This window comes from Misgurnus anguillicaudatus, chromosome 3 (genome assembly GCF_027580225.2).
Source record: "Misgurnus anguillicaudatus chromosome 3, ASM2758022v2, whole genome shotgun sequence".
Taxonomy (NCBI): domain Eukaryota; kingdom Metazoa; phylum Chordata; class Actinopteri; order Cypriniformes; family Cobitidae; genus Misgurnus; species Misgurnus anguillicaudatus.
Genome location: NC_073339.2, coordinates 18,165,961 through 18,192,611, shown reverse-complemented (window position 1 = coordinate 18,192,611; position 26,651 = coordinate 18,165,961). Strand labels below are relative to the sequence as shown.

Here is a 26,651-nt window from a genome sequence, read left to right as displayed (position 1 = left end):
TAAATTCTCTAAAATCTTTTTAAAACATTTAAAATCATTTTTCCAAAACATTTCACACAGAAAAAGCAAAAAAGTCAGCAAATTCCATCTGGCCCTGTCTGTAAGCCACGAATATGCTAGTGTGATCTAGCTTCGGTCTGTATTCATACATCTGAATGAATCACAACTTAATGCTAAATTAAACCATTCATATTTGGAATCGAACAGTTTTGTCTCTTAATTTCTTCTTCTTCTTTCTGTTTTATTCCTAGTCCTGCACTGAAAAAAAATGATTCATTCAATTTACTCAATTTTTTTAAGGTAAGTGGTTGCAATCAATTTATTTAAGCTACATTTAAACAAACGTTTTTTATTTTATTTTACTTTACCAATCTTTTTTGTTTAAATGTAACTTAAATAAATTGATTGCAACCACTTACCTTAAAAAAATGGAGTACATTGAATGAATCATTTTTTTTTCAGTGTGAGTCAGGTCCATGTTTTGTGTGGTAGCACATGGCCTTTGTTTGTTTGTCTCGTCTCCTGCCCCTCGTCTCCTAGTTAATTATCTCATTATTGTTTCATGATTGTAACCTGTTGCACTCTTGATTGCTCCCTTATTTAATGCCTTTGTGTTTGCTGTCATTGTTTGTTTTGTGCTGATTGTGAAGACTCTGTTTTTCCAAGTCAAGTGAGTCATAGTTAACTTTAGTCAAGTGTATTGTTAAGGTTTTTTTGTCAAGCTAGTTTTTTAAAAAGTAAATATGATATTCTTTAAGCCTCAGCCAAGATATCTCTCATATACTTATTGTACATAGAAATTATAGTATAGTTTACAGCCTGATTGACACGACATTGTACAATCAACAACAAAAAAAGGTTTATAAAAGATTATATAAATGCTTTTATTTTATTTACTGAAGTTCTACTATCTTCTATTACTTTTTACATCCTGAAAAATCTTGGTGGAAGCATTAGCTCTGTGTTTTTACCATCTACTGTAGTATATTTATTTGCCTACAACACTGAAAAAAATGATTCATTGAATTTAATCCATTTTTTTAAGGTAAGTGGTTGCAATCAATTTATTTAAGCTACATTTAAACAAAAGTTTTATATTTTATTTTACGTTACTAATCTTTTTTGTTTAAATGTAGCTTAAATACATTGATTGCAACTAGGGATGGCCCGATACAATTTTTTTAAAACCGATACGAGTACGAGTATTTACATTTGTGTACTTGCCGATACCGAGTACCGATATATCTACCGCAAAAGTAGCTAGGCTCAAAAAAAAGAAGGCAGAACACCATTTTAGAACACAGATTAGAAGGCTGTTTTATTTTCTTCTCTGCTTGTTTTAACAAGTCTAAAAATAAGTAATAATGAGTAAAATAATAAATATAGGCGATTTCAAAAATAAATTATATTTCTGTGTAAACAAAATGCCTCAACACTGGCACTCTTCACAAATCTTCAGTCTTCACAACTGACAAAATATCAATAAAACATATTGTACAGTCAACAACGTCAACTCAAATATTTAGCAATGAAACTAATTGCCACCATCTCCAGCTTTCAATTTAACAAAATTTCAATGTAACTGTTGCGTAGTCTCAATTAAACATTTACATATTTCAATTAAACAAACATTAATGTAGCTATTGCAGTCTCAATTAAACTTTTTGGCACAGTAACAGTTCCCATGTTTCAATTAAACAAACATTTCAGTCAGCAATGTGATCTGAACTAGCTTTAAGTACTTTTTGGGAGAATGAGAGGCAGGTTCTTTTCGATGAACAAAATCATCTCTGCATGATCTGCTGTGATTCTGTTTCTGCTTTCATTCACAATATGTGACACAGAGCTGAACAGCCTTTCACTATCAACACTACTGCATGGTGCTGAGAGGTATCTGGATGCCATTTTGGCCAGAGTAGGAAAGCGCATTTTGTTAACTGCCCAGTATTGTAGTGGTTTGTCTTCTCTGGAAATTGTGGTCTCCCCTAGGTATGTCTCTAATTGTGCAGTAGAACCTACTTGAGCTCTGTTTAGCAAGACCAGTGCTTGCTCATCTGCTATTTCATCAAATATACTGTCCAGGCTGCTGCTTGCCTGGTCCCTGCGTGGTTTTCTGGCAGGAGGTTCGTGCAGGTCATGATCCTCCTCTTCTCCAGACGAACTCAACAGCTCACGCATCAGCATCTCCTTGGCATTTGCAGCAGTGTCAGTGTTTGAGAAAAAGCGGTTTTTATACCTATAACAGAGGGAGAAAAAAAATGAGGCTCTCTGACAATAGGTATGTTTGCCTACATACATGATACCACTTTGGCTATTAAAAAAATAACAGCCTAATCAAAAAATGTATTACATGAAAATGAAGTACTAAAATTTACTTTTCAGCAAGACATAGGCGACTTTTAGTTTTCAACTCTCTAACCAGCCTAACACACAGACACACACACACACACACCTACACACACACACGCTTACACAGACACACACACGCATACACAGACACACACACGCATACACAGACACACACACAGACGCATACACAGACACACACGCGCATACACACACACGCACGCACGCACGCGCACACACACACGCACACACACACACACACACCTACCTGGGGTCGAGTAGAGTAGCGATGCTATAGATAGGTTGTTCTTCCACATCAGAAAATCGCCTTTTGACAGCTGCAGCTAAGGTCCCTTTCATAGTTTTGATGCCATGGTCATCGTCGGTCTCTCTAGACAGAAATCTCTGCAGTACAGTGACAGCAGGAATCACATCTGCTGCCATAGCATCAGAAGAGCTAACTTTTCGTGTTAACTCCTCAAACGGACCCAGAACAGTCATCATCTTCTCCAGCAGTGCCCACTGGTGAGCCGTGAGATTATCAGGGAGTTCATATTCGGACACAAAAATTCCCAGAGCCCGTTTCTGCTCAGAGACTGGATCATGTAAAACGTACTATTCCAGCGGGTCTGTACGTCCTGCTGTAGTCGTTTTGCAGGCTGACCGATCTCTAATTGAATGTCTTCGAGGCGGGAGTAGGCTAGAGGAGAATGTTTAAAATGGCCCACGATTTTGCGTCCGATAGCCAACGCATCAGCAACACTTTTCTGTGACAAAAGGCCCTCGTGGACCACCAGCTGGAGAGTGTGAGCGGCACAAGGTAGGCTGGGGAGTCCAGCATCATTCATTCCCTTAATCATATTTTTTGCGTTGTCTCGTAGCACAACGTGGACAGAGGTTTTCGGAATGCACCAGGTCTGAAGCATCCCATTTAACGCATTTGCTATGGCTTGGCTGGTGTGCGATCCCCGAAATGGCTTTGCTTGTAAGGTGGCTTGGCGAAGAGTAAAGTCGTCATCAAGCCATTGTACAGTTAAACTGAGAAGAGACGTAGGACAGACACTGCTTGACCAAATATCTGTTGTAAAGCTAAAAGCGGAAACATCCCGCAAAAGGCCACTGACGTGCTTTTTCACATCATTAAACACTTTAGGTAGCATAGCGTCTGTAATGTAATGGCGACTGGGAATTTCGTATCGCGGCTCCAGTATGCCAAGTAGATGTCGAAATCCTGTATTTTCAACAACCGACAATGGTTGGTCATCGAGTGCAATAAAGTATGCAATTCCCTCTGTTATTTTTAGTGCCCGTGGATTATCTCTGGACATTTTCTCGCGCTTCTGTAAAACCTGTGTTAATGTTGGCTGCTGAGTTGCTTTAGCTTTACTAAACTGTGCGTATTCAGCGCTATGATGCGTCTTCAGATGTTTAATGAGATTGCTGGTGTTAAACGATGTACTTTCTTTTCCTCCTCTCGACACCTTAGCTGAACATAACTTACAGTCTGCCTTGCTGCTGTCATCATCCCTTATCTTGAAATGAGCCCAAACCGCCGACATTATTCCTCAGTTCCCCTCTTAACTGACAAAGCACTCGCGGCGGCAAATTTCGTTTAGCAAAATGTACGTGGTATCGGCGAATTTTTACGAGTACGAGTATATCAGGACAGTATCGACCCGATCCCCGATACCAGTATCGGTATCGGGCCATCCCTAATTGCAACCACTTACCATAAAAAATTAATTAAATTCAATGAATCATTTTTTTCAGTGAATGCATGGCCTAGTTTTGAATTTTTGGTTACTGTGTTTTTTCTAAATATAGCTTAAGTGAATTAGGCTATTATTATAAAGAGAAAATTATAAATTTGTGAATACTGTTTTGTCTCAAGATACACACCAGTATTATTTTGTAGGGTTTGTAAAAACTACTTAAATATTGTAAGGTCTAGGTCTGGATTAATCTAAACCCTGTCCGAGAAACCGCCCAAAAACCTTTAAATCCATTAAGTTTTCTGTTGTGTTTTGGGCAGGGTTCTATTGCACACACACTTCCTTAACTATAAGCAAACTCACACCAAATGAAAAGTATACATTTTCATTTCACGTAGCTCAAGGTGTATATGAATTTTTTTAACATTTAGCTGTTATGCCGATTTTTCATGACAATGTATGATCTTTGACTGATTATAGCACTCATTCTACACTCTAAAATTTTTTATTTTTAACACATTGTTTGTGTCATGCTATTTGTGTCGTTTATTGTTTAAATAAATAAAAGGGACAACCCAAGTTGTGTTAAGAATAACACAATGTATTACTTTAGGGACAATACATTAAGTGTGTTGTCTGTAAACTAATACAGAATGTTTTTAACATTTGTTTTTAAAAATGCTTTTCTGTTTTTAGAGTGTAAGCAACGCATCACACACATTTTAGCAAAAGTTTACATTAGTTTTGATTAGGGCTGTCAAAATTAACGCGTTAATAACGCGTTAACGCAAATTCATTTTAACGCCACTAATTTTATTAACGGAGATTAACGCAACGCGCAATTTCTGTTTGACCCTTGGTCCAGCCCATAGTTGAATGAACAGAGACGCAGACAAATGTGACTCTCTCTAAATGAGTAAAAGGTTTTCATAGAAATAAGAACATTAAGCAAATCGTCTACCAAATCCAATGCTCTAAATGCTCGTTGGACATCTGATATGATCTTTATTTATACGTCTGAGAGGTGTAACGTTACCGTCCTCCTAATGCTTAATCTAATACAAAGATGCGGCTCAATTCATTTTGGTTTCGCTTTTATGCATGACTTAGAAAATAGACTGCAGGACTTGCTTGATGTTAAAAGAGTCATTAAGAGAGATAAAGTTCGGTACCTGATTAATGTTAAAGAGTTATTAAGAGCGACAAGACTCAAAAGCGATCCCCTCACGCTGACTGACTGATATCTGAAGCGCGTGCACACAGACGCGCGAGTGCGCGACCCGGATATATAGACATCTACACAAAATTACAGTTTTACAAATATCTGTTTTGATAAGAATTCAGGCAGGTAGGCTCTATAATCTGTTATGTTTTAAGTAAATGTTTGGTTAACTGTTGGGTAAAAATATCTGATGTGTAACATTATATTAAATCACTTAGATTTTAAGCAGTCTGTCTCAATGTCAATCAAACAAAAGGAAAAAAAGTTGAACATACATTGATGATGTTTTTGCTTTGTGTGTGCTAAATCTATTAGTTTTACCAGTGATTTTAAAGTATTGATGTGGTAATATAATGTATGGATGTGGAAATGTTTGTGGTAATTTGACTCTTTCAACTTCAAACACGTGTAGTTCTGTCATATTTTGTTATATTTCAACAAATCATGCATTGTTCTATGTTTTAAAAGAGAATGTCAAAATATGAACAACTATTTTTTTTAAATTTGCTAATTCCGACTCAACTTGCCAGCACAGGTCACAAATGATGCAGCAGCAAACAAAAATGGAGAAAGAAAATTTTCTGGAAGGAAAATTCATATACAAAACAATGGCTGGTGATTCTGTTAAAATGTAAACAGGCTGTTGTTAACATACATTTGCATAAAGCATCTATATATGTATATATGATTAGAATATTAAAAACCTAAAAAATGTGTTAAATTAGGGTAAATTTAGAATGGATAAAAATGTGCGATTAATTTGCGATTAATCGCAGTTAACTCATGAAATCATGCGATTAATCTAGATTAATTTTTTTAATCTATTGACAGCCCTAGTTTTGATATACAAACTTTCACGCATGTTTAAGAAGGAAATATAACTTAGAAATCAGGGGAATGTAAACTGTATGCAAACTTTCAAACTTTATACAGTATTTTTTGTATGTGGGTTTATTAATTTCAAACGGGGTAGATGTGACTTGCTAAACTTTGAACATGTTAGCTGTACTTTCACTTCACACTCAATGTCATTCAGCCACTCCACTTTACTCAAGAGCTACCTTGCACTTTTGTGTATTTCAGCATTAATTGACATAATGACACAAAAAAGGCGACTCTGGGCAATAAACAGTGAACAGATATGTTTAGTTGACTTTACAGAAAGAAACACAAATGCACATACTCAAAAAACCATACTTTAGATTAATATGGTTCTATATATTTTCATCTGAAAACTATGTTAAGAAATGAATAATGAGTGAATTTTCCCATAGGACCTGTGCTTGTGGACCATCATGATGTTGCTGATATTTTTGGCTGTATTTCTCATCAGGGGGGCCTTTCAGCCCCCCTGGGCAACAGCTTTCAAACCCTTTACTTCTGAGGGCTCCCTAACCCATCGACAAATCACTGAGATGGCCATTCTCCGCAAGACTGCAGAAGTGTGCCGTGACGTAGCCATTGCTGAGGGGCAAGACTTCAAGCTAACCGTAAGACCAGAATGTAGGAGTGTAATCCATTGAGGTGCAAGGGGTTTTGGTTATTTCAGAACTCGGGGACAGACATTGACAAGCAAGCAACATTTGTTTACCATTATTTCTGTTAAGACTGGATTTTAATAAACTGATTTTATGAAATAATTGTATAAAAATTCAGTCATTTATTCTAACCCTTATATTGTTTAAAGGCACAATATCCTTATATTGTTTAAAGGCACAATATTTAAGATTTTTGGAATAAAATATTCAAAGATCACTAGCACAGTGCATACTCTGAAAAACTAGACTGTTGGAATGTGATTTTTAAGCCTAACATATTTATACTAAAAGGAAAAAAAAACGTTTTATTTTGATTTATATATGTGTATATATATGCATATTTTTTGCATTTTTACAATTGTTTTCACTTTCCATATACAGATTGACGACACCCTGACTTTATTTGCTGTTCAGCAAGCCTGCTCAGGATTACATTCTGTCTACTCCACACATGGCTTTCAATCAGCTATTGCCAGTACATCTTATTCTAATGCTCTTGTGGACATAGATCAAATCCATCCTGAACGGCACTGTGATGCTGAGAAAATCAGGGAAGGGCAGAAGCTTATTACTCATGGCCTGAAATCAGTAAAAACCGACATAGATGAGGAAAGCTATGTTTTCGCCCGCATCAGTTTGGGCATAATATGTCATACTTTACAGGTATGGTATAACAAAGTCAGTGTGTAAGAATATTTGAAGAGCTAAGATGCAAAACCCTGTGTGCTTATGTTTAGGTTCAGTAATTTCAGTTTAATAGCAATAAAAAGGTAATTAGTAATTGAAATTTCTTATTTTCACAAATGTCACTTCAGTGATTTAATTGGTATTCAACAAATGTTAACAAAATTGTATTTCTTAGTAAGCTACTAAGTGCATGCAAAAATCTTCACTTCTAAAAAACTCTCCAGTCACTATTCACTGTCTTTTCTGAAAAAAGGGAAAAGGCTCAGCAATTTGGTCAATGTCCTAATAAATTCAGTAAAATATATATTTGGTAAAAAAAAACTCTTGCACCATGCATTTTAAAAATGCTGGGTTGTTTCCAGTGTTAGATCAAAAAGAGACAAGGGCTGAATCCCAAACCGCCTACTTCCATACTATATAGTACGCAAAGTAGCGCTTTTTACATACTATATAGTATGGAAGTAGGCGGTTTGGGATTCAGCCAAGCTCTACCTTTGGGTTAAATTAACCCAGGAAATTTTTGGGATTGACCCAACAATGGGTTAAAAAAACTGCATTTTAGGTTGAAACCAGTGGCAGCGTTTCACAAAAACCTAGGGTATGGCATAATTTCATCTGGCCATATACAACAAAGACATTATCAAATAACTAAACCATAAAACCATGCACAGTACAGGCAACAACAATACGCAAGCAATAGAAACTGTGAACATATTCTAATCTGGGTTGTTTATATTGGTTTTAGCTGAGTGCATCTCAGTTGCAAATTTGTTTTAAAAATACTGAGTTAAATTCTTATAACTATTTTTTTATTGCTGTCTAAATCAGACATGTCAGACAAGTCCCTGTAAATGAATAAATAATATCTGTTTGTTGCATTATGAAAATTTGACAGGAAATGCAAATGGATGTGTTTTTATGTACAGGATTTCTACAGTCACAGTAACTGGGTGGAACTGGATAAAAGTGTTCCTTTCAGCAAACTCATTGATGGGGACAAAATAATCGACAACATAGCAGGTATAGTGACAATTGTTCCCACATAAACTTTTTTTCAAATGCTTTGTGGTTCTAATCTAAACACACAAAGTTGGTTAATGCCATAGTTAAAATGGGTAATTAACAATTACATACATACAATATATGATGTATTTTATATGAGGTGTGCTTTACCATCTTGGGTGTGCATTATTTTCAAAAATCAACGGCCCGTCGTCAATATTCCTTACATAAATCCTGCCATGGTTTATTCAACATACTTAAATGTGAATAGGCTGTGAATGGTTAGAACGGTGCTTCCCAATCCTGGTCCTCGAGGGCCTCCTCCCAGAAAGTTTTAGATGTCTCCTTATTTAACATGTCTGCATATCCTCTATAAACAGAAAAGGAAGTGAATGTGAAAGTAGTGTGAGTCCATAGTCCAGATGGAAGAGGATGCCACCTGGTGGTGGGATGAATGGATGAATTTATTACAATCCATACATTGGATACATTTATATATATATATATATATATATATATATATATATATATATATATATATATATATATATATATATATATATATATATATATATATATATATATATAAACTCTGTAATGATGTTGAATGATGAATTTGCACATGGTTTGTCTTAAAGCATATTAAAAACACCCCATAGAAATATAACAACATCCTGATTTTCACCACAGGGGGACTTTAACATTATTGATAATGTAACACAAAAGCTGTCAACAATTATTATTGTACATCTTTAAAATTAACAAAGAAGACATCTCAATAATTTTTCACTTGTGTTCATTGTGTTTATTTCAACACAAACACATGTCTAGATACCAACACAAGAACATGCAGAAACTGCAATGGAAATAACTGCAGTGATAATATTCTCCCAGAGTTAAAAGAAAAGAACCTCCTAACTTCAGGATATTTCAGCATGATTTCCTCATCCAAACCTGAAGGTAAGGAAGCATGTCCTCCGATACAGTATTATGGGTTTAGAGCTGCTCTTGGCAGCCAATAAAAATCCTCAATACAGTCATGAAACACCATGATATCAATACATCTTAGGATGAGCAGACTTAACTTTAACTTCTATTTTTTTTAGGCAAGTGTAGCCACGGTGGCAAATTTGACAAGACCAGTTTTAAAGAACCTACTGGAGGTATCAATAAAGATGAGATCACCTCAAGTCATGGCATCTATCACCAACGTGCTGCAGAGATGGCCATCAGAGCCACCATGGAATTGCTGGAAGATATTCGACTGGCCAAAGGCAACCAGGCATTTCTTCAGTATGGTACCCTTATTCAGAGATGTTCATTTAAAAAAAAAAGAAAAACATAGTGAATTTTCTTTTTTAATTTATGAAATCTGATGATTTCTGAACTTGTAATCTTTTTAGTAGTGGTGGAAGAGCAGGTTAAGCTTGGACAGGAAGTGTGACAAAAACAGAGCACAAATAAATACACAATGGGGTGGTTTCCCGGGCAAAGATTAGATTAAGCCAGATCTAGTTTAGTTAAAAAAATATAACTAGTGTGAATTTTTAGGCAAAACAATGAGCATTAATGTATTTTAAGATGTCGGTGCAAGTTGTTTTCAGTTTGGACAGCTCTTACATTTATTTTAGTCTAGGACTAGTCTAATGCTTGTCCGGGAAACCGCCCCAATAAGATAGATTTACACTGACCATGTTTACATGCACCCTCCTAATGCCATTTATAATGGGATTTTGGCGATATTGTAATTATACTTTATTTCATGTAAAAACACTTTAAAAAAAAATGTGATTAAGCTCATAACTGCAGTAAGTATAATCATATTAAAAGAGGTGGCGTACAATGTTTTTAAACGAATTATGCGGCCATGTAAAGGCTTTAATCGCATCTATACCGCACTAACTGAAGTGGCATGTGTTTTAGTCACGCATCTTGCTTCAAGTTTTGCTTCAAGTTTTCCCTGAACTCTGTCAACACGAACTGTCAGCAGTACTTCATCCAGAAACAGCTCAAATAAGGCAACAGCAGCATACAGTATAAAATTGTAACAGGCCCTGTCATAATATTTCTGTCTTTAACCTGCTGAAAAAAAAAACAATAAAACCATTGGTTTTATTGGGAGTTTTATTGGTTCTAATGGAATATGGCCCAAAGCACACTACAGTGTATTGGTTTTTGTTGGTCTCTAATGGTATGTATTGGTTCTAATAGAATATGGCCCAAAACACACTACAGTGTAGTGTTTTTAATGGTAAAAGCTAATGGTTCCTATTGGTATTTAAATGGAAAACATTAGAATTTTCTGTAATGGTTTTATTGTTTTTTTCAGCACAGGACCGCATAACGAAATGCATGTTTGTCATTTAATGTAAATTATATAAATAAAGTAAATTAAAACAGTGGAGAGTATATGCGAATTCATCATTCGTGCCCTGCATTGGGCGATTTTCTGAATCAGGGCCGCTGGAAGTCATTTTGAACAGGGGGTGCTGTGAATTTTTTTTTAACAAAAACCTATGAGCCTATATAGGCCTATTTAAAATGCATTTTAAATATAAATACATTGAGTTTCACTACTTTATTGTCATATACACTTCAGTGCACACAGCCAGGGTCTGAAACACACAGACGTCATCAGTTCTCAGATGAATATACAGCATGCGCTATTGATCAGAAGCAGAAATACTATAATCCCAGGGGGAATTACTTTCGTTACAACTTCAGATATACATACATATATTTACATACAACATATTATATTATAAAAACATATCATATTAATTAATCTTCACAATTTTCAATGTCCATGCGGACGAACATATTTTTAAGTTAGGATCACACGTCGATTAACAGTGGTAAAATATTCTCACAGTAACATACCTAGTATCATGGGCGTCGGAACAGGACCCACCCACTTTTTTAGACCAATGATAATGGACCCACCCACTTTTTCTCTAATTTGGCGCATTTGTCGGTTCACTTATCAAGGCGCTGTTAGTCAGAATCCATTCCATTGGAACAGGGATCCTCAACCTTTGCTTTTTACACCGCGGACCCGTTTCAGCTTTAAAAAAAAACAAATTGCGGAGGGAGGGGTCGCTGAGTTGCTGTTCGAACAAAGTGCTGAAAAACCTCCTTTGCGAAATGTATAACGTTTTAAACGGAAGTAAAGGTCAAACATCCATGCATTAGGAAAATTAATAACTGCTTTATTTCTAGTAACTTTATATTTTCTATTGACGTGTTAAACCATATTATGGCGAATTATTTTAATTTCACTATTTCACGAGTTTGCCTGCCTAGTCTTAATAATTAACGGTAAACGAACTTAGCTTGCTGTTCTTAAAGGCAGCTCGAATAATCAGAAAATAAAAACTGCATGTAAACTGGAGTGTAAAGGTTACAGTACCGCCAATCATGTAAACATCTTACTAAGATTAAAGGAATAGTCTACTCATTTTCAATATTAAAATATGTTATTACCTTAACTAAGAATTGTTGATACATCCCTCTGTCATCTGTGTGCGTGCACGTAAGCGCTGGAGCACGCTGCAACGCTTCGATAGCATTTAGCTTAGCCCCATTCATTCAATGGCACCATCCAGAGACAAAGCCAGAAGCGACCAAACACACCAACGCCCCTCCCATTCAAGACGAGCAGCCACACGAGCAAGTTTGGCGGTACAAAACAAAACGCAGCGCTCCTCCAAGCGAATTCAAAAGAGGAACTACACTTCACGGCGTAATAGCACTTTTGGGAGCACTCCGACTTGCCTGAAAAGTCCGCTCCCCTTCTCACTCTCATAATGGGAGAGGGAGGGTGTTACTGCGCCGAGTCGAAGTACTCCCAAAAGTGCCACCACGCCATAAAATACAGTTCCTCTTTTAAGTCCTTACTCTGAGGAAATAATCGCATTACTGTTTACGTAGTCAGTAATTCTGACAAATACTTAATTTAGAATTAAGAGCCTATAACAAAAGTATAAAAAAAGATATAATTTGTAAAGGACAAAACATTTTTTGCCTTTTTTTTTGAAGTAGAGTGTGTGTCCATAATCCAGATGGGGAGAGGGTGTCACCTGGTGGTGGGATGAATGGTACACTCCCATTTATTATAATCCATACATTTACAGCAATTAAGCCTGCTATTTTTACTTACATGACTACACTGAAAAAAATGATTCATTGAATTCAATCAACTCCTCCAAGGTAAGTGGTTGCAACCAACCCACCCAAGCTACACCTAAACAAAAAAGATTAGTAAAGCACAGTAAAATATAAAACTTTTGTTTAAATGTAGCTTAAATAAATCGATTGCAACCACTTACCTTAAAAAAATTGATTAAATTCAATGAATCATTTTTTTCAGTGTAAAAGAAAAGGACATTTAAAGGTTTTAATGTGAAAAAAGGTTTTTTAATGAAAAAATACTGCAATGATGTTGAATGATGAATTTGGATTAAAGGACAAAACCCTTTTTTCGCCTTTTGCAAATTATTATTATTATTATTATTTTTTTTTACAAAAAAGTATGTAAAGTAATTGATTTCCTACTTTATTTTTCTCAGATTGGTGGGGATGAACAAGACGTCAGTGCTGGCTTTTGTTATTGACACCACAGGCAGTATGTTTGGTGACATCGAAGAGGCAAAGAGAGTGTCCTTTAACATTATTGACAGCAGGATAGCATCAGCAGAGAAACCTCCAGAATATATCCTAGTTCCATTTAATGACCCAGGTAGACCTGTTATACTATTTTATATATGACATGGCAACTTCAAAACTGTGTTGCGGTGGTGCTCTGGTGGTCTATAGCCCTGTATTGTGTAAATGTACATGTAAAATGTATGTTGTGTTGAAGTTAGTAACATATCACAGTTAGATTATATTTCTACCGTATTAATTATTATTATTTAATTCTAAAATTATGTGTTGAATTTCATAATTTTTGCTTCATTAGCTGATAAAAGTTCACTAGTACTATGTCTCACAAAGTTCCGTGGGATAGTCACAGAATTTTTTGCTCATTTTCCATAGCATTCTCACGGATCTCCGCATTTTTCTGTGGCCCTACCACGGATTTTCTTTTCCGTGGCATTCTCATGGATTGGTTACTCAACTGCTTTTTCCTATTTTCAAACCATTGTCGCTTCAGTTAGGGCCATGTGAGTCATGTTCCGAATGGAAACAGTCTTGGAAAACCTCTGTATGATCCTGGCCACTGCACTGTACCTCATTTTCAGTATGTTACCGATCTTTTCATAGCTTAGGCTATCTTTGTGGAGAACAACATTTCTAATTCTCAAATCCTCAGAGAGTTCTTTGACATAAGGTACCATGTTTAACATCCAGTGGTCAGCATAAAAGTATAGTGTTATCACTTGAGAAGATTTAGTAAAATGGTTGTTCACTTTCGTGAGATATATATGTTTGACTACAGATTCTGGACCACTGATAAGGACTCGAAATGCAGAGTATTTCAAAGAAAAAATCAGCTTGCTCACAGCTCATGACGGAGGAGATAAACCAGAAATGTCCTTATCGGGACTCCAGGTGGGCATTTCTATTGTGTGTGTATGTATATAAACTCTAAAAAGCGCTGGGTTGTTTTAACACAGGGTTGGGCCGCTATTGGACAGAACATGTTTTAACCCAACTGCTGGGTTGTTTCAACTCATGGTTGAGTAACAATAACCCAGCAGCACATCATCGCAACTAACATTGCTTTATAGCCCCCAATGTGAAAGGACTGCATTTTAACTGCCTTATAATTAACTTTAAAAGAATTTGTTTAGTACTTTTACTAGTTTTTATTGTTATTTGGTTCTTTAGATGGCACTTGCAGAAGCTCCTCCATCTTCAGACATTTATGTGTTTACTGATGCTGGAGCCAAAGACTTTCAATTAAAAAGCACAATTCGAGCCATGATAGAAAATACCAAGTCAAGAGTAAGTGCCTGCAGTTCATTCATGCGTTACCACTGCCCTATTTGTTGCATTAACTCTGTTGCTAAAACATTTTGGTCTCATCTGTATTTTTACTGTATCTGTATTTTTTGCATCTTTGTCTTTGACTCTTTGCTTTGTGTGCTCCCAAAACACAGGTACATTTTATGCTGACAAAAACCTTTTCACTCCACAAAAGAAGGCACGTCTCACAATCTCAGCGTTCCTCAACAAGAATGTCTCAGCCAGAAATACAGCTGTACAGAGACTTGGCAGATGTTTCTGGGGGACATGTCATAGAGTTCACCAAGAGTACATTGTCTCAGGCCACAGCCTTCATTACTGAATCATCTGCCTCTGCTCTGGTATGTTTAAAATAATTACAGTATAATGAATAAATGTAAATACATTCATGTAATTATGCAAAATCTAGGTTTATGGGTTTAAATTATAAACTTTAAGGGGCGGTTCCCCACACAGGAATTAGACTAGTCCAGCGTTTCTAAAAGTGTGGGACGGGAGGACATTTTGGTCATTTTTGTGCCCATTAGGGCTGTGACGGTTGTCATAACCACTGCACAACCGTGGAAACTATGAAAAATACAAAATACAATCTCGCCCAGCAATATGTTCTTCAAGTTTGTGTAAACGCAAATGGCCAGCAGACTCAGAGTAAGTGGGATACAGGTATTTGCAAGGGAAGGCAACTGCTATCAGTGATGACCCTCTGCTTAGTGGAACAATGAGGCAAGATGTTTCTCTCTTCATCACTCAAGGTTGCGATAAAGTATCAATCTGCGCTATTAACTCTTTCACCGCCAGCGTTTTAAAAAAAAGTTGCCAGCCAGTGCCAGCATATTTCATTATTTTCACAAAAGTTTAATGCCTTCCAGAAAATGTTCTTCTTCAAATATATAAACATACAATATACCAAATGAAAGAACAGACCCTCTGCTTTCAAAAAAAAAAAAAACTTTTCATCCTACCTTCAGTAGTTTTTTTGTAATCAGCTTTTGAATATGGGTAGGTTTCTGCAAAAACACCACATTTTGAGCAAAAAGCTAATTCCATTTTTGTGATGGACTTTTCATAGAGATCCCATTCAGAGCAATCTTTAAAACAGACACGGACATGCAGCAGCTTGCCTTAGGGCAATACTTTGGGTTTTAAAAAGTTGCGGAAGGGCGCCACCTAGTGGATAACAGCGGTGTTGCGGAAATACGGAAATACTCGTCATTGGCGGGGAAGCGTTTTTCTCTTGATTGACGAGATATCTCGTCAATGGCGGGGAAAGAGTTAAGACACCATCATAACACGTTTTCACTGCAGCTGGAAACATTATAACCCCAAAAATATTTCTGACTTGAACCGAGTGTTGTCTTACAGATAGAAGTGCTACAGCACACACACATAGGTGCCGGTCTCGTAAGTGCTCAAATGGCCAAGCACATATGTTCAGTTGTTTCAAATTTGCTTCACATTTCGCATCTAAAACCACGTGGTAGTGTTGTAGTTCTCGAGAACGGTCTTGGTCTTAAGACCACTTTTTAAAGGTCTTGGTCTCGTCTCGGAATCGACTGCATTTTTACTCGCTCTCGTCTCGGTCTCAGACAAAGAGGACTCAGAATTTTATTTCAAGACCGTTCAAGACCACAACTGATGGCACATCACAAATGTATTTATCATTAACTCTTTCCCCGCCATTGACGAGATATGAATTAAGGTCGGAATGTTAACTGAAGCATAACAAAATGTATAGACGGTAGCAGGTATAAAAGTTAACAATGGATAAGTTTGGGGCACGAAATGAAAAGAAAACTGGAGATTCGGCACCAGCAGAGAAAACCAATACAGACAGTGGACCTTAATTAACTAAAAAGCCAGCCAAAAAGAAAGTATGATGACTTTTGTCACTGCAAATGAATAATAAATTTGCATGTTTATTTTCTCTATTGAAAGTGTTTAATGCTGTTATGTTTGAAACTATGACGTGATTTAAATACATTTCAACAGTTAAACTTAAAGCCTAGTTGATTATCATTTTTGGTAACAATGTTTGGTAACACTGGACTAGTCCAAGATCAGTAATCAGTTTTTAGTAAGGCATGTTCGTTAAAACTAGTTATTTTTTCCAATTAAATCAAGGCCTACTCCTGGTTTAAGCTAATCCCTGTCAAGGAAACCACCCCTAGATAGTGTAATTTATATTATATAAACATGATTTATACCTACACATATCCCTGTTTTTTTTTAAGGTGACTGTTCTTCAGGTAATGAGAAATCCAGCAAAGGCAGAAAACTTTTCTTTTGTCCTGGATTCATCTCTGTCCAATGTGACTATGTATATCACAGGGGTCTCTCCAGTCTTTACCCTCTACAACCCAACAGGTGAGCTAGACATACTGTATATATTGACAATATGACACTAACTGCACATTATTAGACAATATTAAATAAAATTATTCCTTGATAATTCCGCAATGAAGAAATAGCGCATGACATTCTTTCATATTGTCGGAGTTTCCCCTTCCAACGCAAACTTTATGGGAAGAGAGTATTTGATTCATGCATTGTGGTAACTAAGGTTTGCGCTCATCAAACTTATGGTACTTGCACCATTATTTAACGCCCCTGAAAAGCATGTCTTAAATTACTGGGGTTGTTACGGAAATGAGATGATGTGCCTATATTCTTCAATGTGCACCTTGTCTGTAAATTTGGGAATTGCGCTCTCACGCTAATTTGTCCTGTTTAGTAAATATGCTAATATGAATTAATTAAACCATGTTGCAGGCATCACAGATTTGAATTTTGCGTGTCTTTTGTCTCTTTCAGGTGAGTCTCAGTCAGAATCAGTGACAGATGGTCCTCTAGGTAGCATTCAGACTGTGGGGAATCTATGGAGAATTAAACTCAACTCAGAGAATCAGAACGGGGTATGGAGCATCAGTATTAACTCTGCAAGCCCCTACAGCATTAAAATCAGGGGTAAGAGAGATTTGGTTTTGTTTGTAGATGTCATTTAAAAAAAAAAAATCTTACAATTTTGCTTGCCTAAATTTGATTCCAGACAATTAGTTTCAGCAATAATGATGCTGTTTAAGTGCTGTAAAATGTCAGTTTTCCTAAATAAAAAGAATTATTGCCTGTTCATCAGTATGTGGTACATTATTTATCTGCATTATACACTTCAACACAGGTCAGAGTTATTTCAACTTCCTCTTTAACTTTGTGGGATCTGAAGGATTTCAAGGGGACTTTGTGCCAAAAGACAATCGCCCTATCAGTGGTAATGATCTCGTTTACATATTTTCCAAATGTAACATTTCTTATCACTAAAAGTCAAACTTAATTTAAAATGTACAGAGTTTATCTGTCACAATTATACAGTTTTATATTGTACATACTATACAGTAGGAATTTTATGTAACCTGAAAAAAAAGCATTTAAAGAAATCTAACATCATTAGTAATATAAACAAACCATATTGATGTAAAAATGCATTGTTTTATTAGCTCAGTTTTGTTTCTGTCATCACAGGTGGAAATGGCACCTTGTTTCTCTCTGTGACTGGAGGTGAATTGATCACAGTGACTGACTTAATTCTAGTTGAAGCTTCAGGGTCGAATACTGTCAATGGAACCATACAATCATTGGGTGGGGCAGACTACCTGATATACTTACAAAGAATCCCAGAATGGCCATTTGTAGTACAAATAAAAGGTCTGATGAATGATCTTAATGGATCCTCACTTGGCCAATTCCAGAGACAGTCATCCATTCAACACAGAGGCTCTAACATTAAAATCACGGTGAGCTTAAAGACAATGTTTGTCGACTTTGAATGTGACTTTATAGCAAATTTACAACAAATAAGAAATGAATGTTTTAACCAAAAACAGTAAACTTCTTTATGCATTTTGGCTGTTTGTTTACACACAATGGTGTTTTGGGGTCCTGAAAATGTTACATTTTGAAAACGGGGTTCAAAGTGCAAGTTTGTGAAAATGATGCCATAATTGTTTCAGTGTAAACAATGAATATGCAAATCGGTAAGAAATAAACGGAAACATCATGCACATGCAGATTTCGTGGTTCGTCTACAGGCATACCATAACAACAATGGCGGCCAACAGGACTGTGTTTGTGCTACTCAAAATACCAGATTATTAAAGCAACACCAAAGAGTATTTTTTACCTTAAAAAATGTTTCCAAAAAAGTTTCAGTCGTTCTTCCACTCGAAACAGGGTGAACGGCATTTTCACACTTTGCAGTCCTCTATTCGGACAAAACTGCACTAAAGAAGTTTCCAACCGCCGGGTCGCGGTTCTGTAGTTCGAGTAAAAACTACAAAAACTTGCTTTACGGCAGTGGAGCATCCTGCAGGCTGTGGGTGGAGTATACTCGGCAGGTACATATAAAAGAAAGATACCATTACCTAACGTTCATGCGTTCATCATGGCGGAGCCTGCAAAGAAAAAGAAGGGTTTAATTTCTGAGGAGGCGAAGGAAAGAAAACGGGAGCACGATAGAGAAAGAGCTCGAACTAGAGTGAACCTCGGGCGGGCTTATACTCGTTGGCGAGAGTTGAGGGAGGCCAGGAGTTGCAAGACTGATGTCGAGCTGGCTTTTCTGCTACTAGACTTGAGTAATACCGCTTTACAGATACTAAACATGCCGACTTGATCTCTTTTTTGTACAATGCATTGTAAAATTATTTAGGACAATTCCACTTCCAACCTGTAGGCGGAGCAGAACAAAAACTCTGTGTTTAATGCTTCTCCAACAAACTTCACAAAATTTTCCCGCTTTATTGTCGGATCACTTGAGCTCTTTTCACACATGCATTATATACAGAATATATGTCTGATGATTTGTCTGGGGATCATTTGGTTCATTTTCACTGCCAGTTCATTTTTCATTACATTCACACACAGAACCCATAAAGACACATTGCGTATTAAAGTTCTGCACTTGGTAGGTTTTTACCGCAACGTCTAAAGTTTATTAAGTTAAAGTTTGCTGCTTATCCGTCATTTCCTTCTCAGATCATTGAGCATGTAATGTTTTGTTCTATTATGCTGGTGAATGTGATCTCAGCTTAGATAGTGATGACCTCCCTGATCTCTGCTTTAGTCCAATTTGCAGATATTTTTTGTCGTAAATTTTTATCTGCATTTAAATCGCCTGTGTCAAAGAGCTGAACATTAACTTCTCGTTGCGATGACACACACGTCCTGACTACGACACGTCTTTTACAGCATTGTTTCTTCCTTTTTTTCACACGGGAAGCGTCCATAAATGCTGCAATATTATTAGGTCCCCTTTACGGGAGCGATCCCAGAACATCTACGGGACGTGTTTGTGTTCACACAAAAGGCTTTGACAATTTTTACAGACATTTTCTGGGATCAAAGTGCTGTGTGAATGGGGTTCTGTAGTAGTAAATCTACATCATTGTTTGTCCAAACAAAATCCCCTAATGTTTTCTCGTTCTTTTTGTTTTTAATAAAATCGTTGTTGTGTTGCTGATTTTGCTAAACAAAATGTTTATCTCAAACTTCTAACACAATGTGAAATCCAGTTACTTCATAGTATGATGCTTACAGAATACATTCTTTCCTTTATCAGGCCGAATCACAGAGCACTTTACAGGCTGGAATCCCTCTGAATGTCAACTTTGCATTAACCAATAATGGAAGTGCAGGCATCTACACCATACGTGCCAGGAATGACCGTGGTTTCAAAGTCTCTTTCCCCAGTTCCCTGAGTGGGAAAGCAGGAGGAAGCACTCAGGGAACCGCAACACTGATCACGCCCTCCAACACAGAGTCTGGGAGTGATGTCACTCTCATCATTGAGGCAGAAGATCAAGAGTCCGCTGACCTGAATTATGTGACACTGCGACTCACCGTCATGGCTGAGGTAAAACCAAGAATTACAATTAACCATTGTCATTTACAGCTACTACTGTAGATATACAGTAATTTTAAATCAAATCACAATGAGTGTGTTGCCCCAACAAGGATTAGGCTTAAATCTGGTTTAAATTAAGGGCGAGGTCCATGATTTTTGAAAAACACTTTGTAAAAGGAGTCGGGCCGACTATCAAAACACACTTGCCAATCAGCAGTAAGGGGCGTGTCTACTAACCAACATCGTTGCCTGGGTTGCGTATGTGTGGGGCGGGTCTATCAAAAGAAGGTTCACATTCTATTGGGGTAGGAATGTGTTTGTTTAGGTGATTTCAAATGTCAGCATTGGCTTTCAGAGATCATGGACCCCACCGTTAAGGCTTATATACAAATTCTGTTGCACCAAATTTTAGATCTTGTTTAAAAATAATCAGTTCCTATTAAAAATAATCCTGTTGCTCCATAATTTTACCTTCTTTTTAAAATATTAGTTAGGGATTAACTTTAAAGGGCAACTATGGTCCAATTCACAATTTGACATTTTTCTTTGGTGTGTAAGTGTGTGTTAATGATATGCAAAAGGTACAAACCCCACAGAAAACAATGATGCGAGTTATCGTTTCCAACAGAAATCTCTTTTCTTGGACTACAACAAACACACGGATTGTATGCAACAGTTTACTTCCTGGGATTATTGACGTAGACAAGACTGACATTAAAATAATTCCTCCTGCTTCAGACTAAGCCTGTAAGTTAACTCCTGTCAGCATTGCATTGTGAGCGAATCTTTCAAACGTGGTAAGGGGTGTCACATTTTTGGCTGATGTCAGAGGTATTCAGGCCAATCACAACGTACAGATTAGCCAATCAGGGACACAACGGTGTTTAGATCGATGAGCTTTGTACAAAATCACAGCGTTCGAGGTACAGTACAGTAGGCAGGGATATCTGAAGCTACAAAAATGTATACGAACACATTGCATTATACCAAATACACAAAAAAAAATTTTTAGCAATGAAATAGATGCCCTTTAAACTTTTTAGGAGGTTTTTAAAAAAAATTATACAATTTAATGTATGGCTAATTTACCAGAAACTGACACTGTGACTAGCGTGGTACGATTTAAAGTTGTGTTTTTAAAACATCTCAACCTCATTAACATGTCTTCATGTTGCTGAAGCATCAAGTCCGTGATACCCTCCTTATCATATAGTACAGTGTTTCTCAACCCTGGTCCTCAAGGACCCCCTTCCAGAATGTTTTAGGGCCTTTTTACACCTGGTCACTTCATGAGTTTTCTCTGATCTGTTAGCTATCTGATTTGTTAAAACTGTTCCATTTACATTTGGCCACATAAATGCGTCTTGGTAAAACGGATATGAATCCGATCTTTTACCCCCGCCCAAAATGCAAATACACTATTTATTACTCCGCCTTAAAAAAATTAAGATGACGTTTATGCAACAATAGGCAGCCCTTACTGTATGTTGTACTGTATGTTTGGCAGGGGACGCGTCTTCTCTTTGCTCGGCATGAGCTGAAGCTCGCAGTACAGCGCAGCAGGAGAGCGTGCTGATTTAATGCAGGTCCATGACGGGAAAAGCATTCCCAAAATTCTCTCTTAAAGTTTTATTTCTTTGTTTAATATCATTTGAGTTTGTCATTAGACTCTTTTTTTATTGATTCTAGGAAGCTTTTTCATAAAGCAACGAGTGTGTCGTCTTTGTTTGTTTGCCTATCGGCTAACTTCTGGGTGTTGTGCTAACGTTTGGGAGGAGTTATGTGCTGAAAGATGTGGTTTCATCAACCAGATGTATTTTTCACATGTCCAGTTTCGTCTGAAATGGGTCCCAGACCACCTTCTGAAGTGGTTTGAGCGATCGGATTTAAATCCGACATCTTAGATGTCTCCTAAATTAACACACCTGATTTAACTCATTAGCTTGTTACGGAAACATTCTGGAAGGAGGCTGATGAGTTAGTTCAGGTGTTTTAAATTAGGAGACATCTAAAACTTTCTCGAAGGGGGTCCTTGAGGACCAGGGTTGAGAAAACACTGCTATAGCACAAACAATGACATCTTTTTTTTAAATATATGGGATAGAGATCGATCATCAAAAAGAACACAACTAGTGACAGCTACTAAAACACCAACTCTAACCCTGTAATGATCTCACTTTGTGTTTCCCTAGTCATGTCTTTTATTTTGAGATCTGGTCGTTGTCTGCCATGTCTGTAGTCTTCTGTAGTTTTTTTGTTCCATTGGTCCTTGTCTGATTGTCTTCCCAGGTTGGTCTTGTTTCCTTGTTACCCAGATGTATTGCCCTAGTGTTTCAGTTGTCCTTTGTTGAGTATTGTTTCACTGTGATGATGATCCTGTTCTGTGTTTTCCTTGTTCCGTGTACCATGCGTCCATGAGCATGAATTAATAAATCCAATATTTCGTGACTATACCACAAAATGCCTTGATGTAGGGTTGTCCTGTGTCATGCGCACTTCGGTCAGGAACTAAAGAGCAGTGAATGAACAGACACGATGGCTCTTCAAGACAAATGTGCAACACATCCTGTGTTTAAATTTAAGTGGTGCAACATAACTCAAATTAAAACTAAAATGGGATCAACAAACCCTAGATTATCGTTAAACTCTTAATGTAATCCTTGTTGGTGCAATCCACATGATTTGAAGTTGTTTTTATGTGTGATTTTGCACTCTGTATCTTCTGTCAATGCCTTTGTTTGTAAACAATATTAACCATTTCATTTTTAAAATCATAACAAACACAACTGCTACAAACTCCTTTACCTAAATTATTATTGTTTTGTGACAGATAACTGATGTCTCTAAACCTGTGTGTAAAATAGGGAGCATTAAAGCTGACTGCCCTGTGGTGTGCAGCAATGCATCATGGGAACTCTCCACAAACCTGACGGATGGTAACGGTACAGGCATAGCCATACAGTGTTCATAAACATCGGCAACGGCTCTCTCAGTACAAGTCAACTAATAAGTGAGAATGGCACTAATGTGACCGTAGCTTTCTACAATGCTTCCTGCTGTTCTCCAGAGGTGCAGGTAGTGGCTGTTGATGGGGTGGGAAATGTGGGTACATGTTTCACTTCTATTAAGAAGAAAATCCCACCACAGCAATACCCACCACAAATACCACAGTAATGCCTCCCACAAAAACTACAAAAAGCCCTCTGTTGCCGCCACATCTAGCGGAGACTTTGTGTCATTATTGGAGTATATTTTGCTTTTCATTTCAGTTGTTTTCTTTATATGGTAAAGGGAATGTAAAGGCCCATACTGGATATTAAGATATAGGGTTAACATGCTGAGTAAACATACTGTAGATGTTTATTCTGTCTGTCTGTCATGTTTAGATCTAAGAGCACTTGCTGTTATTGTATGACATTGATGTAATTCTGTGTTTAAAATGTTACCCATGCATCTAACGTACAATAATGACTAATTTTGCTTTATGATCATTCAAAGAGGAACCTCTCTGTATTTTTCGAATGAATATGACTTTGTAAATTAAGAAATGATAGGCCTATACGTAGAGTAAAATCAGTAGACCAAAACATGATAACAATGATTAATAAATATAATGATCCGGCACTTTAACACCTGCTTGTCCAGTTGTGAAAATGTTGCCAAATAAATCCACCTTGATTATCCCAGATTTTTATGAAATATAGTATACTAAAACATATAAAGAGCTCCTGTTGAGCTAAAGGAAAGCTATGAGTCAAATTGCTTGCTTACTAAAAACAACATGGTTACTTACCTGTAAGGTCTGTGCTATGTCTTAAAATCATTGCATATATTTGTTATAAAATTAAATACACATTTACATTTTAAAAATTAGATTTAAATTGACATTTGTATTGAATCAAATTTGCTTTTTGTTCGAATACTGTAAAAAGCAGGCAAAAGCACGCACATCAATCTCAACTGAGTGCTTGACCAAAAAAAGCGGAATAATATTAGAATGCAAAGTCAGCAACACCAAAGGTAACGTTTCGATCATGCAGGCTCTTCGAAGACTGTTCATATTCACAGCAAATTTAGCATAGTTAAAATTACGGTGTTAATGGAAATATAAAGAGTTTGGAGTTAATTTAACACTGGATTGAGTTAAAACTATTTTATTTAACTCTATAAAAATAAAGAGTTGGTGTTAAAACAGAGTGTTACCACTTTTTTTTTTTTAAATTAACTCTTACAGTGTTTTGTTAGTGGAGTTTGTTAACTCCTAGAGTGTTAAATAGAGAAGACCTTCCCCTTTTTACAGCACACACTGAACCGTGTTTTTGGATGATGCAGTTCAACCAGAAGGTCATCTCTTTCACTAAATGGTAAGTAAATGTTCAATAAATAACATTTTGATCAATTACATTTGAGAGTTGTGAGGTGATATGTTTTATATTGCTGTTAGTATCAAGTTTAACATTAAGAGTCATGTGTTATTGTCATGAATCCGGCAGTTGAGTTTAGGTCTTAGCCTCAGATGGAGCAATTCATACTCGTATAATGTTTTTGGAAGTTTTTTTTGTAGTTTTTTTTTTTGCTTTATATGCTGTTTAAGTTTAAAATATATATGTTTAAATCCATTAATGTGTGCAGGAAATTTGCTTTGGGGACTTTGGAGGAGCACAGAAATAGGCCTACATGAAAATTTCTTCAGACGAAGAGCAATTTTATAACAAAGTGAGTATTTTTGTGCAAAACAAATGTATAACTATTTTCAAAGTATTTTGTAATGTGTTCTGTATGTGAATTCTGTATGCATTTTGTATTGTTTTTTAATAATGAATGTTTATTGTTTTTTAATAATGAATGTTTCCCTTTTATTTTTGTTTTATTAACAGAAAAGTTCAATATCCAGTCTGAAAATCTGACCGAGGATCATATCACCTCCTTACAGCTACTGGTTCATCATATTCTGCTGTTATTTTGTGAAGACCAACATGGATTTTGGATTGAAATGAAGTCAAACTTGTTTGTAAGAACTAAAGCATCCAATAAACTGTTTATAAATATCTGTACTTGTGTTATACATTGGGAATGTGCTTTTTAGTTGTCTCGGATGTTATATCTGTTAATTTAATGAACACTTAAATGCATGATACATTGAGAACAATTTTTCTGTCAAAAATAAATGTTGATCAGATGACATTTAAAAAAAAACCTTAACAGTTTTATAATGATAATGATCGATTATACTGCTGTATTGTTACATTAAAAAAACTGTTTAAAAATAAAGTTTTTTTGTCCCAAAAGTACCGTAATATGTTTCTGTCTTTACATTTACCATATTAACACCATTGGAGTTAACAAATTACACAGAGGGAGTTAATTTTTAACAAATAAAAAATATTTAACACTTATCAGTGTAAATTTATAGTTAGATTTTTAACTCTGTATGGTGTCAATTGCTAACACTTTAAAAGAGTCAATGTGCCAACACTTTCAAAAGTGTTAAAATAACTCTATTGGGAGTGGACCCCATGAGACACTTTTAAAGTGTTGAAATTAACTCTTATAGAGTTATTCTGAGGTTCCAGATTTTGCTGTGTACTGTAACAATTTCAGAAACATCTGTTTGGTAACCTTGTTCTAAACTAGAAGTTTTAAACTTTATGATGTGAAATACCTTTAAATATGATAAGGGACCCCCATCCTAAAAAATATTTATCCATTTATATTTTATGTATAAAGAATTATCTGTGTTAGATGTCTATAAATGTGGCATGTGCGATTTTAAAAAGACAACATCATTTTTCAATCATAAATAACTACAGATGTCTACAGTAATGTTGGAAAAAGAAACATTATCAATTCGTTTTTTTTACTGCTCATCTTTCACAACATCATCTGAAAACACCTGTTCTAATGTACACAACGAATCAGAAATTTATAGTTATTTTTCAGTTTAAATGATTTGTAATCTATATATACAACCTTTATATGCCTATATATGAACATTTAAAAAGCCCCTATTATTAGCTAAAAACAACATTATTTTGTGTACTTGGTGTAATACAATGTGTTCATGCGGTTTAAAAATTAAATTATTTTCCACATACCGTACATTTTTATTGTTGCTTTGGGCCCCACTTTTCTAAAACGTGTCGATGACTACAAAGCTCTGCGTTCTGAAAAGTGTGGTGTGCTCTGATTCACCAGCTATCCAGTGCATTGTGATTGACCGAATAACTCAAGCATGCGAAAGAAATGTGATGCTCCTTACCATTTGGAAGATCAGCTCCCAA

At 36.3% G+C, this 26,651-nt stretch overlaps 1 protein-coding gene and 1 non-coding gene across 2 annotated transcripts; one reads left to right on the top strand and one right to left on the bottom strand.

Annotated features, from left to right (window-relative positions):
- Positions 1 to 624: 624 nt before the first annotated feature.
- On the top strand, positions 625 to 24,000 carry LOC129445434 (von Willebrand factor A domain-containing protein 7). The gene is made up of 16 exons (XR_012367464.1): positions 625 to 670; positions 6,555 to 6,770; positions 7,200 to 7,481; positions 8,432 to 8,525; positions 9,339 to 9,467; positions 9,614 to 9,800; positions 13,076 to 13,245; positions 13,948 to 14,060; positions 14,340 to 14,456; positions 14,612 to 14,818; positions 16,709 to 16,841; positions 17,289 to 17,441; positions 17,653 to 17,742; positions 17,994 to 18,265; positions 20,086 to 20,379; positions 23,201 to 24,000. It is a non-coding gene; the product is annotated as a von Willebrand factor A domain-containing protein 7 (transcript).
- LOC141363547 (zinc finger BED domain-containing protein 4-like) lies at positions 1,735 to 3,905 on the bottom strand. The gene is made up of 3 exons (XM_073866342.1): positions 2,982 to 3,905; positions 2,615 to 2,868; positions 1,735 to 2,236 (listed from the first exon to the last, which is right to left on the bottom strand). Exons 1-3 carry the CDS (start codon positions 3,903 to 3,905, stop codon positions 1,735 to 1,737), a joined length of 1,680 nt encoding a protein of 559 aa, XP_073722443.1.
- Positions 24,001 to 26,651: the final 2,651 nt, after the last annotated feature.

Coding starts and splice junctions, on each gene's coding strand:
- LOC141363547 (XM_073866342.1), bottom strand. CDS start 3,905: ATGTCGGCGGTTTGGGCTCATTTCAAGATAAGGGATGATGACAGCAGC. Junction 2,869..2,981: donor CAAAACGACTACAGCAGGAC/GTACAGACCCGC, acceptor ACGGCTCACCAG/TGGGCACTGCTGGAGAAGAT. Junction 2,237..2,614: donor GCTACTCTACTCGACCCCAG/GTAGGTGTGTGT, acceptor CCTCTGTTATAG/GTATAAAAACCGCTTTTTCT.